Source organism: Musca vetustissima, unplaced genomic scaffold, assembly GCF_032173495.1.
Source record: "Musca vetustissima isolate MV318-11 ecotype Yass unplaced genomic scaffold, APGP_CSIRO_Mvet_v1 utg24987, whole genome shotgun sequence".
In the NCBI taxonomy this organism is placed as follows: Eukaryota; Metazoa; Arthropoda; class Insecta; order Diptera; family Muscidae; genus Musca; species Musca vetustissima.
The window spans coordinates 1-18,077 of record NW_026882014.1 but is presented as its reverse complement, the minus strand read 5'-3'; the positions used below and the strand labels follow the sequence as shown (position 1 = coordinate 18,077).

The 18,077-nt window shown below is 33.4% G+C and overlaps 3 protein-coding genes across 4 annotated transcripts; 1 reads left to right on the top strand and 2 right to left on the bottom strand.

Annotated features, from left to right (window-relative positions):
- Window positions 1-2,133: 2,133 nt before the first annotated feature.
- Window positions 2,134-3,653, bottom strand: LOC133328136 (4-hydroxyphenylpyruvate dioxygenase-like; the record flags this gene model as incomplete). Its single annotated transcript, XM_061536693.1, has 3 exons — window positions 2,134-2,228; window positions 2,499-3,152; window positions 3,231-3,653. Coding segments are annotated over 3 exons (1,152 nt in total), but the record flags the coding sequence as incomplete, so codon positions are not given.
- Window positions 3,654-14,057: 10,404 nt separating this feature from the next.
- LOC133328135 (large ribosomal subunit protein uL15m-like) lies at window positions 14,058-15,038 on the top strand. Its single transcript, XM_061536692.1, has 2 exons — window positions 14,058-14,164; window positions 14,259-15,038. Exons 1-2 carry the CDS (start codon window positions 14,060-14,062, stop codon window positions 15,027-15,029), a joined length of 876 nt encoding a protein of 291 aa, XP_061392676.1. The 5' UTR covers window positions 14,058-14,059; the 3' UTR covers window positions 15,030-15,038.
- Window positions 15,039-15,309: 271 nt separating this feature from the next.
- LOC133328134 (presenilin homolog) lies at window positions 15,310-17,996 on the bottom strand. 2 transcript variants are annotated; one of them, XM_061536690.1, is made up of 8 exons: window positions 17,775-17,996; window positions 17,469-17,719; window positions 17,156-17,365; window positions 16,877-17,097; window positions 16,301-16,399; window positions 16,049-16,240; window positions 15,643-15,822; window positions 15,310-15,578 (listed from the first exon to the last, which is right to left on the bottom strand). In XM_061536690.1, exons 1-8 carry the CDS (start codon window positions 17,922-17,924, stop codon window positions 15,310-15,312), a joined length of 1,572 nt encoding a protein of 523 aa, XP_061392674.1. In that variant the 5' UTR covers window positions 17,925-17,996. The 2 variants fall into 2 exon arrangements, with proteins under 2 accessions (XP_061392674.1, XP_061392675.1); XM_061536691.1 differs by having other exon boundaries at window positions 16,115-16,240.
- Between the last annotated feature and the right edge of the window lie 81 nt (window positions 17,997-18,077).

Here is an 18,077-nt window from a genome sequence, read left to right as displayed (position 1 = left end):
GAAAAGCCACTTTCCTTATTTTTAGTTTTTCTTCCTCCCCCCATTTTTCAAGTGCTGTGCTGGAAGATTAGCAGACGTCGAGAAGAGCATTCTTTGTACCAGGCTAACAAAGTGGTTGTTGGAACAATGCCAACCCAACAAAAAAATAAAAATGTTGGTAGGGGAAGACACACACACTGAAATCATCATCATCGCCACACTTTGATGGGACATATACGTCAAAATGATGTTACATGCCTCAATAGAAAAGCTATTGCTAAAGGTCGGCGGTCTGTTGGAGAGGGAAAAGAGGGATATTTTTTGTCATAGCAAAAAAAAGAAACAATAAAATGCTAATTTGTACAGGTATATGGTTGGGAGGTGAGATTATTGCTAATCGTTCCATATTTGCTATACGAATTGGTTCTACTCATGCATTACGGCTATTTAGAAAAAAAAGAAATGTGTAGTTCAAGGATATGTAGATTTGGGAAGGTGAAGGACTTCTTAAATTTCGATTAGTCGACAGCAAAGAAAATGGATGTTCAATCATAGCGGATTTTTATTATGTGTTTTTTAATATATTAAGAAATAGGGTTGAATTCTCCCATAAGATTTTATTTTAGAACAATGCTTTTAAGGGAAAAAATATTCTCCATCAAATTCCACTATAAGTCACCGAACATAAAAAATCGGTATATATAATATTTATATAAAATATATCGCCATGAATGTTGGTGTATAAAAATAAATTAGGTTTTTGGCTTATTTTTAAACCATTTTTCAAAATAGTCTTATTTTTCTCCGAATACTAAGTTTTAGGAGAATATCGATAATGGAAAAAATATTCTCCACCAAATTTTACTATAGGTCACCGAACTCAAAAAATCGGTATAAATAATATCTATATATAAAATATCACCATGAATATTGTTATATAAAAAATAATGTATATATAGACTTATATTTGAACCATATCTGAAAGAGGGTCAATTTCTCCCTGAATACTAGGTTTTAATAGAATATTGTCAATGGAAAAAATATTCTCCATCAAATTTCACTATAGGTCCACAAACACAAAAAATCGGTATAAATAATATTTATATATAAAATATCACCATGAATATTGTTATATAAAAAATGATGTATATATAGACTTATATTTGAACCATATCTGAAAGAGGGCCAATTTCTCCCTGAATGTTGGGTTTTAGGAGAATATTGCCAATGAAAAAAATATTCTACACCGAATTTCACTATAGGTCACCGAACACAAGAAATCTGTATATATAATATTTATACATAAAATATTACCATGAATATTGGTATATTGGCTTATTTTATATATATTGGCTTATTTTTAAACCATATTTGAAAGGGGGTCAATTTCTACCCGAATACTAGATTATAGGAGAATATTGTCAATGGAAAATATATTCTGCATCGAATTTCACTATAGGTCACTGAACACAACAAACCGATATATATAATATTTATATATAAACTATAACCATGAATATTGGTTTATAAAGAAGATATAGAATAAGTACATATTGACTTATTTTTTAACCATATCCGAAGGAGTACCAATTTCTCATTGAATACAAGTTTTTAGGAGAATATTGTCTATGGAAAAAATATTCTACATCAAATTTCACTATAGGTCACCGAACACAAGAAATCGGTATATACAATATTTATATATAAAATACCACTTTCAATGTTAACATATAAAAAAGAAGAATTAATTCGGTTATTATCAGACCCTTTTTTGAAATAATACCGAATTCTCCGATAAAATTTTATATTAGAAGGATGGATCCAATGGAGAAAATATTCTCCACCGAATTTCACTATGGGTCACCGAATACAAGAAATCGGTATATATAATATTTATATAAGAAATATCGCCTTAAATATTAGCATATAAGTAAAAATATATATTTTTTTATTTCCGAACAACTTTTGATTTAGGGAGATTTTTTTATAAACCCTGAGGCCTAAAAACGGGTTTTTAATAATCCTAATGAATCAATTTCAAATGTTTATACATTTTTAATTATTGTACTTCATATTTATTTTTTTATTTATTAATTTTTTTCTAAACTACAAATTAAAATTAAGAGAAAACACTACACACAAAATGGAGAAGAAGAAGAATAAGAAGAAGCAATTTACAAATTGCCACGTCTCTCCTGTTCAATTTCAATGGCGGTAAATAGGGATTTGAAATTGCCGGCACCAAAACCCTGGAAATTAAAAAAAGATACAAAAAACCATTATTAGTTAGAAGAACAGATTTACGGATTCAAATCAACTCCCGATTATTTTGAAACTCAATTATTTTTTTTCCTTATTAACTCTTGATGGTTTGAATACTTTTTCGATCTCTATGAACCTATGTATAAATTTTTATTATTTTTTATTTACTCGGAGATTTGAAAATGTTTTTATTTTTTTGGGGTCCCTTTGAGTTTCAAATTATCGGGAGCAGACGTCGTTATTAAGAAACCACTTACATTATGATTATGACGCTGGATAACCTCCAAGAACAACGTGGGACGATCTTGCATATTCTTGGTGAAGATTTGCAACAAATAACCATTCTCATCGTAATCGATGAGAATATTCAATTTCTTCAGCACCTCCATATCTTCCTTGATCTTGGTACGGCTGTGTTTCAAATTCTCCGTTAAAATGTCATAATACGATGAGGGAATGGTCAAGAATTCCATGCCACGGGCACGCAGATTTTGTATAGCCGAAATAATATCACTGGTATTCAAGGCAATGTGTTGGACCCCAGCACCACCATAATATTCAACATATTCTTGAATTTGAGATTTCTTTTTACCCTTGGCCGGTTCGTTTATGGGCATTTTCACTGTCTCCTCATAATTGGCCATGACAATGGAACGCAAGGCGGAATATTCAGTGTGAATTTGTGAATCATCTACCGACCAGAAACGATGGAATTGCAAGACACGTTCATACCAGGCGGCAACAGGTTCCATTTCCAAATCGGGTTGATTGCCGACAACGTGATCGATGAAATCCAATTTGGCTGGGGGTAACAGTTTCAGCAAAGGATCTTCGGCGGGAGCTTTAAAGCCGGGCAGGAAGACACCTTTATAATTGCGGCGATCAACAAAGGTGTGGGTGGTGTCACCGTACTAAAAGAGACAACAACAAAAACAAACAACTTATTAAAATATTCCTCAATTTTTCTAGGTCATCATCATCCAACTTACCGTCTTAATTGTGGCAAATTTCACAGTACCAAATTCATCCGATTCCTCCCACAGCTCACGCACCACCTCAGCTCCCCGCTCCTTGGCCAAATTGAAAATTGCCTCAATATCTTCCACCTCGAATGCAACATCCTTAACACCATCACCATGACGCATCAAATGCAGACCATGTTCTTCATCATCCGTCTCATAGGACGATACAAAAACAAAAACAATTTTATTTTGTTTCACCGCGTGTTTGGCATAACGACGACTGCCAGTTTCCAAACCCTGATAGCCGAGAGGAGTGAAACCCATGCGGGTGGTATAATAACTGGCGGCCTGCTTAGCATTACCCACATAGAAGGTTAAATGATCGAAGGCCAAGAATTTACCGAATTCAGGTTTGGGTCCTTTGTCGGTGTAGGAAGTCTGTGAAAAGAAGAAAAAACAAAGCAAACAAAAAAGAATGAAAAAATAGAAATTGAGGTTAGGTGATCATTTAAAAATTTGTGTTATTTCATAGAGGAATATTTTTTGGACTGAATGGAGTGTTTTAAACGAGAAGAATGGGAGTCGTTATAGACGACCTGAAGGAGGTCTTTATAGGCGATGAAAAGGAGGTCTTTTTAGATGAGTGAAAGAAAGTCTTCATAAGCGAGTAGATGGGAGTATTTTTGGACTATCAGAAGCGAGTTTTTTTTTTTATAGACGAAAGGTAGTCTTTAGAGACTTGAAGAATGAGGGTTTTTAGACGAACGAGAGAAATATTTTATAGTCGACGAAATGATCAGTGGAGGACTTTCAAGGTCGAGCAGAAGGGAGTCTTTATAGACGACCTGAAGGAATTCATTTTAGAGAGTCTATAGACGAATAGAATGGAGTATTTACAGACGAGCAGGTCGAAGTCTTTGAAGACGGGCAGATGGGAATCTTTATTGACGAAGCAAAAGTGAGATTTTGTGGATGAGCAAAAGGGCGTCTTTATAGTCTTTAGAAAAGGTAAAGGGAGTATTTTTGGACTATCAGAAGAAAGTTTGTTTAGTCGATCGAATGCAGTCTTTATAGTCGGCCGGGAGGGTTCTTTATGAACGAGCGGAAGAGAGCCTTTATAATAGATATGATGGTGATCTTTATAGACGTCCAAAGGGAATTTTTATAGATTACCTGAAGACTAACCTTTATATAATAGAGCAGAAGACTTTTTTATATACGACCAGATTAAAATCTTTATCGATCCAAAAGAGGAGTGTTTTAGAAGACCAAAGAATAGAATAGAGAATGATGTGTGTGAAGTTTGGATTTAATTAGCTATAGCTTCCGTATATAATTTCGTCCGATTTCATGGAAATGCTTTACCAAAAGATATTAGGTCTTTCCGATCGAAACAAAATTTTTTTCAGGCTACTGAAATGAGTCTAGTATGGTGTGTGTCAAGTTTGCTTTTAATCTGTTCAGTTTTGGCAATAGCCTCCGTAGAGATTTTCTTCCGATTTCACGAAGAGGTCCCCTAAAACGAGCTTTGTTTGTTGAATCGACATGAAATTTGACACAGGCGATTGTATTGTGGCTAGAATGTCATGTAGTTTGGTTTTAATCGGTTCAGATTTAATTCTAGCCTTCACATAGAATTTCTTCCGATTTCATGAAGAAGCTTTACCAAAAGTTATTCCAGCGGATCGATTAAACTAAATTTTGGCACAGGTGGCCAAATTGAGTTTGGAATGGTGTGTGCCAAGTTTGTTCAGATTTCCTATAGCCTCCACATAGAATTTCTTCCGATTTCATGAAAATGCTCTACCAAAACAAGCTACTGTTGACCGATTAATATGAAATTTGGCACAGGCGACCAAATAGAGTCTAGAATGACGTGTGCTAAGTACAGTTTTAATCGGTTCAGATTTAGCTAGAGCTGTAAAATAGAATTTCGTCAGATTGCATAAAAAGGCTCCATCAGAACTAGTAGCAGTTGTCGGATCGATATGTAATTTGACTTAAGAGGTTCGTATTGGGTCTAGAATAACGTGTACCAAGTTTGATATTAATCGGGTCAGATTTTACTATAGCCTCCACATAGAATTTCTTTCGATTTCATGAAAATGCACTACCAAAACACGCTACGTTTGTCGGATCGACATACAATTTTGCTCAGAGATTCGCATTGAGTCTAGAGTGACGTGTACTAACTTTGGTTTTAATCGGTACAGATTTAACTTCAGTCTCCACATAGAATTTCTTCCGATTTCATAAAGAAGCTTTGCCAAAAGATGTTCCAGCTGTCCGATTAAAGCGATATTTGGCTCAGGCGAAAAACTGGAGTCCAGAAAGTTGTGGACCAAGTTTGGTTTTAATCGCATCAGATTTAGCTATAACTCTCATATAGAATTTCGTCCGATTTTATGAAAATGCTCTACCAAAACACGCTACGTTTGTCGGATCGAAATGAAATTTGAATCAGAGGTTCGTATTGAGCCTAGAATGGTGTGTGCCAAGTTTAATCGGTTTCAGATTTAGCCATAACTCTCATATAGAATTTCGTCCGATTGCAGGAAAATAATGCACCAAAGATACCTAGTCTGTCCGATTAACACAAAATTTTGTAGAGATGGCCGAATTGAATCTAAAATGGTATGTGTCTAGTATGGTTTTAATCCGTTCAGATTTAGCTATAATTTCCATATATAACTTTTTCCGATTACATAGACTTTGTGACCAAAAGTGGCTACGTCTCTCCGATTAACACGAAATTTTGAACAGGCGACCGCTTTGTGTCTACAAATACGTGTACCAAGTTTCGTTTTTATCTAATCAGATTAGGCAATAGTTTTCATATATAATTCATGTAAATTCTGCGTCAAAAGATGCTACGTCTTTCCGATCATCATGAAATTTTGCACAGATTACCGAAATGAGTTTAGAATATTATATAACAGCATTGGTTGTTGAGCAAGGCGAATATTAAGTATTGAAATTCTGTATTTTTAAATTTGTTTCACATTGTTTATCACATTTCATTTCTTATCCTTTTTGAATGTTCATAATTTCCCACTTTAAATCTGGAAACTTCTTTGGGTTTTCAAATATCTCTTGTATAACACTGTAACATCATCACATTGACACATGTCCACATCGATTGACATACCATTATAACTTTATTGGTTTTGTAAAGATTTCACCGAAAACAACAAAACACTTGATCCACTTAGTAGGGCCACGGATTAAAGACTAACTTAAACGGCATGGTCACCAGCAAGCTTTATATAGCTTCTGGTAAAAAAATCAAATTGAAAAACGGTGGCGCTTAATAAGATACAAAACCACAACAACAGCAAGAATTTTAAAACCCGCGTTGTCAGGTGGAGAGGAAAAAAATCCTGTCCCCCAACAAAAACACGCACACTTCTCACACACAGCATATGCATGTTCGAGATGTTTGTTAAAATATCGTATTTGAATATTTATATTTTTATTATTTTTTTTTTCGAATTGATTTGATTTTATTTATATTTTTTATAGCTTGAAATAGTAAAACAAGTATTTTGTTTTTCTCGTCGTCGGCTCTAATAGTTGTTCTTGTTATAGATTTGATTTGAATTTTTTTAATTTCATTTCTTTCTGCATAAATTAAGAACATATAGTAGATATCCAAATCAGTTTTGAAACTTGGTGGTAAACAAAATGATAACTGGAGTGGTGCCGGTGTATGTTTGTGTGTGTATGTATGTGTGATCTATAAAATTATTAATGTTGTTTTTGTTGTTGTTTCAGTAAAATACCGGCTAATTGTTGTTATTGAATATGGATATGGACCACCGGTGCAAATAACTTTTCATTTTGGAGGCTTGTCTTCCAAAGACGACTAACTTGATGTTGAAGAGAAAAAAGAAATAACATTTTTAAATCAAAGTTTTATGATTTTGTTTGTTTTTAACACATGGAATAATAATGTAACTCTATATATAGATATTTACTAACCTAAAATTATAAATTCGGGCCCTACTTCGGAAAATGTTTGAAATAAACCACAAAATTTATTTTCTCCTTTTTTTCCCCGGATTTATGGTTATATTTAATAGCTAAATACTATATATACCGATTTCTTGTATTCAGTGACCTATAGTGGAATTTAGTGCAGAATATTTTTTCCATTGGTAATATTCTTCTAAAACCTAGCATTCAGTGAGAAATTGACCCTATTTTAGGGAAAGATTAAAACCCCCTAAAATATATTTTATTTTTTATGTGTCAATATTTAAATTAATTTTTTTATATATAAATATTATATATACCGATTTCTTGTGTTCGATGACCTATAGTGAAATTTTATGTAGAATATTTTTTCCATTGGTAACATTCTTCTAAAACCTAGTATTCCGGGAGAAATAGGCCCTTTTTCAGGAAAGGTTAAAAAAACCAAAAAGTATTTTTTTGATGTGTCAATATTTAAAAAGATTTTTTATATATAAATATTATATATGTCGACTTCTTGTGTTCGATGACCTATAGTGAAATCTTATGTAAAATATTTTTCAATTGACAATATTCTGCTAAAACCTAGAATTCAGAGAGAACTAGACCCTATTTCAGGAAAGGTAAAAAACAAATGTATTTTATTTTTTATGTGTCAATATTTAAATTAATTTTTTAAATATAAATATTATATATACCGATTTTTTGTGTTCGATGACCTATAGTCAAATTCGATGTAGAATATTTTCTCTTATGAAGCTTATCCTCTAAAATATAGTATTATCGGAGAATTCGGCCATCATTCAGAAAGGTTTTTCAATAACTGAAATAAGTTTTCTTCTGTATTTACACCAATATATATGGCAATATTGTATAGATAAATTTTATATATACCGTTTTTTTGTGTTCGGTGACCTATAGTGGAATTCGATGTATAATATGTTTTCCATTGGGACTATCCTTCCAACATCACATATTATGAGAGAATTTGGCCTTTCTTAATATCATGATTTTAACATAACCTAAATATGTTTTTCTCTTTATATGCAAAATTTTAAAGGCGAATTTCATAGATAAATGTTATTTATACCGATTTCTAATATTCGGTGACCTATAGTGAATTTTGATGTACAATAATTTTTCCATTGGTATCCATCCTCTAAAATCAAAAACAAGTATAGTTTCATCCGAAAATTGGAAATACTAAAAAAATATTTTCTTCTAGATATATTCCAATGTTAGGAGTAATATTTTTTAGGTATAAATTATATATATCGATTTCTTGTGTACGGTGACCTATAGTGAAATTTCATGTAGAATATTTCTTTCATTAACATCGATAACGTAAAATGAATTATAAAGATAGAAATCCACTAAAGTTCCAGACAATGTTGACTGATTTACTCTTTGGTGAGTTGTTGACTGTAATATATGCATGTCGCTTCTTGATCTTTGAAGTCAAAATGTGTATCATTAATATTTATGAGTATTCCCCCAAACCTATGAAAATTTAAATTAATTTTTAACTAAAAAGAAATAGAAGCAGGTCTTTTTCAATAGAACAATTTTGGGAGGAACATAAGAAGAGATATTTGGTAGGTCTAGTTGTTAGCAGTTAGTTGACACGCGACTTTGTCATAAAAACAGAATTGAATGAATACATGGGAAGAAGATGCAATTTTTTTATAAACCGGTATTAATATTTTTAGTAGCAACAAAAAAATCAGCTGGCAACATTTCAATTTTTTTGTTTTTCAATTAAACCAATTTAAATGAAATTATTTAATCTTTATATTACATTTTTATTATTTTTTCCAATATATTTATATAAATTTATTATATTTTTTATTAATTTCTCTTTCGAGATGAGCTACATGATCGAAGTTGCTTTTTTTTATTAATAATTTCTAGACATGTGTAGTGACTAATTTAAATTTTTTGTTTTTATTTTGCATATTTCAACAACCATTGTTATTAAGTAAACAAAATTTCCATAAAATACCCCGACCATTAGATAATTTTATTTTCTGTTATTGTAAACTGGATTACAAGGCTTCAAACTGCAAACATCTGTTGCAAATAAAAAAACAACAAAACAGGTAAATAAATGTAAACATAACCTAGTAACAGGCAAGTTTAATGATTTATTATAAATGGATACAGACTCTTGGTGTTTTGTTATTTATTTACCAATATGTATGTTCACATTATATATATATATATATATATATGTATATATAAAGACTCCCTTCTGCTCGTCTATAAAGACTTCCTTCATCTCGTCTATAAAGACTCCCTTCATTTCGTCTATAAAGACTCCCTTCAGTTCGTCTATAAAGACTCCATTCAGCTCGTCTATAAAGAAAAATCACCCTCCCAATTAAAATCAAAATTTGCACATTTCAAAAATATTTTTTTATATAAAATTTTTTTAATACTAAAATCGTTGGAAAACAAATACACAAATAATTACTATTACTTATCACATATCATAAGTCTGGACTCAGTGTCCCTTTTTATCCTTAAAACGTGTATCGATTAATATTTCGTTTCTGGGATCGTTTTCATCGAATGACAGAATAAAAGGATTCCAGAAATTTTCGGGGGTATTTTGACGCATAAAATCTTGACGATTATGAAATTTACATTTTTGTAAATGCATTTCGATTTCACGATCACTTAATGTATTTGGCAAAAGACGTAAAAGCTGGAGTAACAAAAACAAATACAACATTTCATTAAAAATTTATTAAAATATGAAAAAAATAAATAACTTACCTTTTCACATTCTTCACAGTCTATATTAAATCTCTCCTTTAGGCTTAATTTTTTATTATGCATTACATTTTTCTCCAAGGGTTCCCGTTTGACAATAATGGGTTTGGGCATGGCATCCTCCTCCTCTTCTTCTTCGTACTCCTCATCATCGTCTTTAGCCAGTAGGGGATTTTGGCATATTGTTTTTTTCGAAGAAGAAGAGGAAGAACTGCAAGCCTTTAAATCATTTTCCAATACAGTTTTCATTTTAGTTTCCATTAAATTTTGAGATTCTTTTTCCTTTTTTATCAAAGCAGCGGGTTTAATGAAGTTATGTTTTTTCTCTTCTTTGGATTTAGAGGGTGGTTGTTTACCTTCCTGTCGTAGTTGTTTTTCAATGCTACACAAATAGCAAATAAAATTTGTTTTCAATACAATTTCAAGTATTAAATTAATTTAAATTTTAAATTACCTTTTACTTTCATATCTCTTGAGATTTTCCAAATATTCCGTTTCATGTTTTTGTACATCTGCCAGCAGATCCATGGTATTAATATCGCTACACTCATTACTCGTATCATCCAGAAAGATAATATCTTGTGTGGCTGGGGTCAGTATAACCACACTGGAACTATCAGCCGATTTGCCACTTATCATCATTGTTGTTTGATCATCATCGTTATGAGGTGGCATTATATCAATGGTATTGTCATGGAATTCCAATTGTTTTCCTTTCAATTTGTTTTGTGAGGATGACGCAGCCGTTGAGGATGTGGTGGTTGGTGCCTCAGATTTTTTACTTGGAGAAAAATCGAAAATGATATTTTCAATTGGCATACTATCAAGTGTTTCATTAGGTTTCGAATTCTTGTTGTTATTGTTGTTTTTGTCTTCGTCTTCCAGGTTTATATCGAGTTTTTTGCTGCTGTTGTTGCTGTGTGTCGGACTGGATGTGTTGTGTGAACTTTGATTTTGTTGGCTTCTGTAATCTTGGCAGAATGTGGGATTAGTTTAAAATTCTTGGAAAAATATGTTTTTCTTGGAAATTACCTATGAGCCCATGACTTGCCGGCACGAGATGATTTTGTGGCAATCGGACTGGCATCAATAACATCATCACAGACATCTGACTGAAAAGAGGGGATAAAATAAAAATAAAATTAAATTTGGTTGAGGGCAAAAAATAAGGACTCTCTTCAGGTCGTATATAAAAACTCCCTCCATGTCGTCTATCGACTCCCTTCAGTTCGTCCATAAAGACTACTTTCAGGTCGTCTATAAAGACTCTCTTCAGCTTCAGCTAGCCGATAAAGGCCCCATTCAGTTTGACCATAAATACACCCATTCGCTCAACTATTACGACTCCCTTCCGCTCATCTACATTTAAAAATCCTTACTAACCTCTATCACACTGGAATCCTTGGAGGTATTAAACGGCAGCACAGTTTGTCGCACCTTACTGGGATTTGTTTTCTTCAATGACAAATTGAATCGTTTATCCGGTTTGCGATTAATACCAACTTTACTATCTGCCACCTTAGCGGCAGATGGCACCATACTTGCTGATGGCTTTAGGAATGCCATTGCCCAAGATTTATTGGCCTGATTTGATTGTTGCTCCAACTTTGGTTGAAATTCTGATTTGGATTTTTCCAAAACCGAAGCAGCAGCATCTGTTTGCCTATCATTTTTCATATTTTCTTTTTTTCGATTACGACGTGGCACTAGCTTAGCCCTAGGACTGGTTATTATTTCCGATGATGTTTGCATTGGTTCGGGTGGCTTAGCTGGACTAATTACTGATGTTTCAAATAATTGTTCACTATTCAATGCCATATTGAGATTGGAGACACTATTAAGCGAATCACCGCCACCATCATCATCGGTTAGACTGATATCGGTTAAGGCAAGACTGTTGTCACTGGCATTGCATCTCCCACTCCCTTGTTGTTCCTCAAGTTCTGATTTATCATGTTTATATTTTTTGTGTGGTTGCTGTTGTTGTTGCAAAAACTCTAAGGCTTTATTCAGTTTTTCATTGCGTTCCTTGAAACTTTGTAGTTCAGCATCGCGGCTACTTAGGGCAGTTTTATAAACTGAAAAGTATATACAATTATAATTACATATTATTGCTGTTGTAATCATTATTTTTGTTTATATATGCCGCGCATAATTATACATACACATATAATGTTGTTTAATAACTTCCAAAGCATCAATGAAGCAATCCGTCGCTGTGCTTTTCTTACAAGCCGAACAAACCATTTTGAAAGGATTTTTTATAATAAAATGGTGATGTATTCATTTGTTTTTAATTATAATTGATATAATTAATGCAATTTCAATCTCAGTTGTTGTGTTGTGTGCTGTAAATCAATCAAAATTTCATTTACAAGCCGTACTTAAGCCTACCAAATTTAAAAACGTTCCGCACTTCATGAATAAGGGGACACAGAAGAGAATGACTTTAAAAAGAAACAAAAGCCGAAAATAAAATGTTTGAATATACATATATAATATTCATGTAATTATTCGTTTATTATATTTATTAATTCTAATTACAATCCATCAATTCGGGTGTAATTTTTTTGCGCGCCGTACTTAAGCCTAGCGAATTTAAAAACGTTCCTCACGTCTTGAATAGAGGGAGACAGAATAGAATTAATATAAAAAGGAAAAAACAAGTTGAACATAATATAATAATTTTTATTCGTTTATTATATTTATTAATATAATTTATTTTAATTACACACCATAAAATCGTGTACGAATTTTTGCGCGCCGTACTTATGCTAAATGAGCATATCGAATTTAAAAACGTTCCACATGCAATGCATTGTTCTGTTCCCGTACAGCAAGAATCTATTACTTTTTATTATGATAACAATTTTGAAAAAAAAATAGTTAAAATTTGAAATTGAAAATTTAAAACTAGTAGAATCTTGCAGTGCGGGAACATATCCTATGGAAACAAATAATAGAGAAAGACGAATAAAATCATAACGGATATAAAATGGAAGAAAAAATTTTCGAATTAGTGGAAAGCATATCGAAAGTAGTCATACTACTTAAGACAGAAAATAGGGATGCTTAATAGTACGTTTACACCTAACCGGATTTCGTTAACCCTCCCGGTTTCAATTGTCAATTCCTTTGCATATATGTCAAATAAATCCTCATAAAGTAGGTTAACCCGGTAAAAAGTTCTAATGTATATGCCGTTTTAAGTTGGTTTTTGACTAATAAATATTTTCATATTATATAAATTTCTATTTGAATCTAGTAAGTAAATGGTCTATTCCCGTATTGCAAAAATTTACTAATTTTAACTATTTTCCACGATATCATAAACGAAAAATTGTTATCGCTGATATTGTATTTACAAATATTGAAAGGGATTTGTTCCAAAGAAACATGGGGTCTAAAACCAATATTTCGATGAGGCAGGATTATCACGTTAAGTTGGTTTTTTTATTGTAAAAGAATAAAGCGCATATTACTTTATAAATTTCATAGAAAACCAAATTAACAGGCCAAGTCTGAATCTTCGTATGTGTTTCCTCCTTTAGTTGCAAAACTGCATTATTTTCTTAAAATTATCCATTTAATGCCTAGCCCTGTAACAGATGTTTCCCTTTTGTTGATTAGTAATCGTTTAAATCGATTAGTTAATAATCGACCTAAGAAACCCTGCTCCAAAAAGGTGCAAAACGGAGTGTGTGCTTACTAACGCCGTCGCCGGTGGAAAAAATAGTTCCACTTTGTTGCCTGGCAGTGTGTGTTCTTATTACCTCTACCTCAATGAAGTAATAAAAATAAAAAAATTACTAAATTATAAATGAAATTAATAAACAGCTATTTTCCTGTAACTGCTGTTTACCTTGAGTCGATTAGTAATCGTTTAAATCGATTAGCCAAAAGTCTACCTAAGTAAATCTACTCTTAAACGGTGCAAAACGGAGTGTGTGCTTAATAACGCCGTCGCCGGCGAAAGAATCGTTCCACTCCGTTGTCTGACTGTGTGTTCTTATTACCTCAATGAAATAGTGGACATTTTAATTAAAAAATTAGTAAATTATAAAAGAAATTAATTAATAATTTGTAGAAAATAAATAAAAACGAAAATGTCCCAATTTCGTGAGACGGCCGATAAGGCTTTGAAAATGTTACGCACCCTGCCGCGCGTACAAATCGGTAATATACGACCAAATCCACAATCAAAACAAAATGTAAGTGGGGCACATTGTGAGCCTCTATATTTTTATTATTATTTTTATATATAAAAATTGAATTATTAATTATCGGAATTGTGATTTCTTGTAGGACAAACGTGGCCGCGCACAGCATGGTGGTGACAAACATGGTGCCGGCAACAAAGGCTCGGGTCAACGACAAAATTTCATGCGTCTTGGTTATGAAACAGGCAATACCCCCTTCTATATGCGTTTCCCCTATGAACCCTATTACAAGGGACATCATTTGCGTCGCCAGTATCCACCAATTTCATTGCTCCAGCTGCAAGTAATGATCGATACCGATCGCATTGATGTATCGCAGCCAATTGATTTGAGCACTTTGTGCAATACCGGTTTGGTTAGCATTGATCCGGCGACCAAAGAATTTGGTTTCCAATTGACCGATGAGGGTGCCGACAAATTTAAGGCTAAAATAAATATTGAAGTACAACATGCCAAGGAATCGGTTATAGCGGCGATTGAACGTAATGGGGGAGTTATTCGGACAGCTTATTACGATCCCAAAAGTTTGCATGCCCTTAAAAATCCCAAAAAATGGTTGGAAAAAGGTGTACCCATACCGAAACGTATGTTGCCACCTCAGGATGCAATTGCCTATTATACATCGGCGGAAAATCGTGGTTATTTAGCAGATCCTGAAGAAATTAGCAAGCAACGTTTGGTATTGGCGCAAAAATATGGTTATGAATTGCCGAAAATCGAAGATGATCCACAATATGAAATGTTAACTAGCAGCAAGGATCCACGACAATTGTTCTATGGCCTGGAACCGGGTTGGGTGATTAACTTGAAGGATCAATGTATCATAAAATCGAAAGGTTATAAATCGAGTGTGTAAATAGTTAAGTTTTAAGAGAAAGAAATTTTGTTTTTTGGAATTAAATGTTAAACATTTATATTGAAATGACTTTATTATACTTAAAAAACAAAAGTAGTTTCCATTTCATTTTCATATATAGGGTTATAGAAATTCTTGTTGGAAATTAAATAGTCAGTACATGGAATACTTAGTTTATATATGAGATGTAAAAAATATTAATTATTTTGCCACTTAAAATACTAAAAAATATCATGTTCAAGTTTGTCTTTTGTGTGTGTGCATTCCATCTACGGCATTTTCATATGAAAACCTGTTGATCGGAAAGCTCCTCCATAAACGGTTTGACTATAACACTTGTTATGAGGCAAAAGAATAAACCAAAAAATATGGAAATGGGTAAGGCCGGTAGGGCCTTACGCCATATAGCCAAGAGGACCAGAGTCAAGCACAGGCCCACTAATATGGCCACAAAACAGGCAATTGTTGTAGCCCAATCTCCATAGGATGAGGCCTTGCCCACCAACACCGAATAGAATATGAAATCTCCCAAACCAAGTTTTATGCCACCTGCAAAATGAAAAGAAAAAAATGAATTAAAAAATTAAAAAATAGGTTTATAAATTCCACTTACGTTCCTCCTGGGCCTCTGTCATATTACTGCCCAAATGTGGCCTTTCCTCCTGGGCGGTCACTGTACGATAATTTGTTGAGCGATTGGCACTATCCGATGTGCTGGCCTGTACCTCAATTTGGCGTCTGGCAACACGTTCATCCAGATTTGAGGACCATTCCTCGGTGAAACCAGCTGCCTCTGTTTCCAATTAAAAAAAAAAACAAAATTATAATAAAAAAAATGGCCAACAAAACCGATTTTAGAATGCGCGCTACCAGGAAAATAAATACTTTGTTTGGGACAAAAGACACAACTACCTCTAAACCCTTAACCATCGATCTACCAAATAGATCTCCACCATACAACAAAAGCTAATCATTTTCACATTGAAAATTAAAAAAATTATAAAAAAATCAATAAATACCATTTCCGCGCATTTTAAATGTCACTAGAGGCATACCTTCAGCATTTGGATCAGCTGCGGTGTTACCTGTTTGCCTTGAAACAGATGTTGAACTGGTATTAGAGGTATGCGGTGAGTTGGGTGAATTGGAACCCGAGGAGTTATTGCGTTGCGGGCCTCCAGTGGTACCCATGAAGGTATACAGAATTGTAGCTAATAAAAAAATAAAAACTTATTATTTATATATGGCAAATAAATAGGGATTTTACTCACAAGAATAAATTAAAGCCGGGAAAATTTGTTCATTTCTTTCCTGGGCTGTCTCGACCAGAATACGCAATGGGCCCTTTGGTGTTAACACAGCAATTAAATCTGGAAAAAACAAGAAGATTTTCAAATCAAGAATCGAAATCAGTAAAAAAAGGAAAAAAGTCGGATGGGATCTCTTAAAATCGAACGTAATTTTACATGGTAGCTATATCTAAATTTTGACCAATTTAAATCAAACTTAGCACCCGATATTCTGATCTCAATTCATTATGCTATACAAAATTTCGTGTCAATCGGACAAGCGATAGGTTTCTGGTGTACTATTTTCTTGAAATCGGAAGAAATTTTATATGGGGGCTATATCTAAATTTGAACCGATTTAGATCAAATTTTATCCACATCCTTCATTTCTTTATACTATACAAATTTTAGGACAATTGGATAATAAATGCCACCTAAAAATCTGAAAAATCTGATCTGATTCCAAACATAACCTCAAAAGTAGCTATACGTCTATCTAGATTCCTTCTGCACTTCACATACAAAACTTTGGTGAATTGCTTTGCATTTCATTCTTACCCCATATTGAAATGGCCGCCAATACCGCCCATGCTGTCCATTCGGGTAAATATTTAATAAATACCAAAGCCATCAAAGCGGATACAAAAATTAAATATGCCTGCTGAAGTTTCAGGGGGCTCTGCCAGTGTATGGCAATCATGCCCATTACACCAAAATTCCATAAAATCAATAGAGTCGTTGGATAATCCATGGCGACATTGTAGGCTCGTAGTAGTTCCCTATAATTAATTAAAAATTTAATTTCATTCTTAAATAAATTTAAAGGGATTCACTTACTCCAAATACAAATAGCTGAAGATAAACAATAGCATAAATGAGGACAATATCAACCAGCCATGGATAATTCGATAACAACGTTTCTTATAGAGCACAATTAAGACAATGGTCATTACCACAACCACAGAGAGCAATATCAGTGAATTGGCCAAGGCATTCCATAGTTTTGTACCCTTGTCCTCGGATTGTTCATGGAATGGAGTATATAATCTAGAAAGAAAAAAAGGATGGATTATGTTTTTAATAAAAGACTATCCCTCAAAATCGTTTAGGTGGGATCTGAAAGGCTTGGCTAGCCATGGGACCAACTTACAAATATGTATCCGTGTAGGTGTAAAATGTAATGGAATTTATTGTGGCCACTACCACAAGCATGCACAATGAAACGGGAGCAAATATCTTAATGACATGTTGGGCTCCATATTTTAAACCCTGTTCCTCTTCTTCCACAGTTGGTGGATGCGAACCCGATGGTCCGGGTATACCATCATTGGGGTTTTCATCGCCAGCATTACGATGGCCGCCACGACTTCTTATTTCCACACCGGGAACATCTAATATGGCCTGTACCAAAAATAAAATTAATTAAAATACATTTTTCAGATATAACTCCACTTACCGCATCCGTTTGATCTCTATTACTATCCGCTGTTGTACCATAATTATTTAATTGTTCCACCTTGCGTCGTTGCTGGCGCACATGACTGGCACCACCACTTATGGTATTATTGCAACTTATTTGAGGGGCACCGACGTGGCCATCCATCATAAGGGGTGTACTTTCGTCGGGCTCAACCTCTACACTATCACTACTCTGTGTAGGATCCGTTTTGTTATATTTTTTTTAAATAATTTTTATCCACAAATAAAATTTAATGAAGCAATGTTGGAAAAAAACAAGATCAAACAAAATTATGATTGA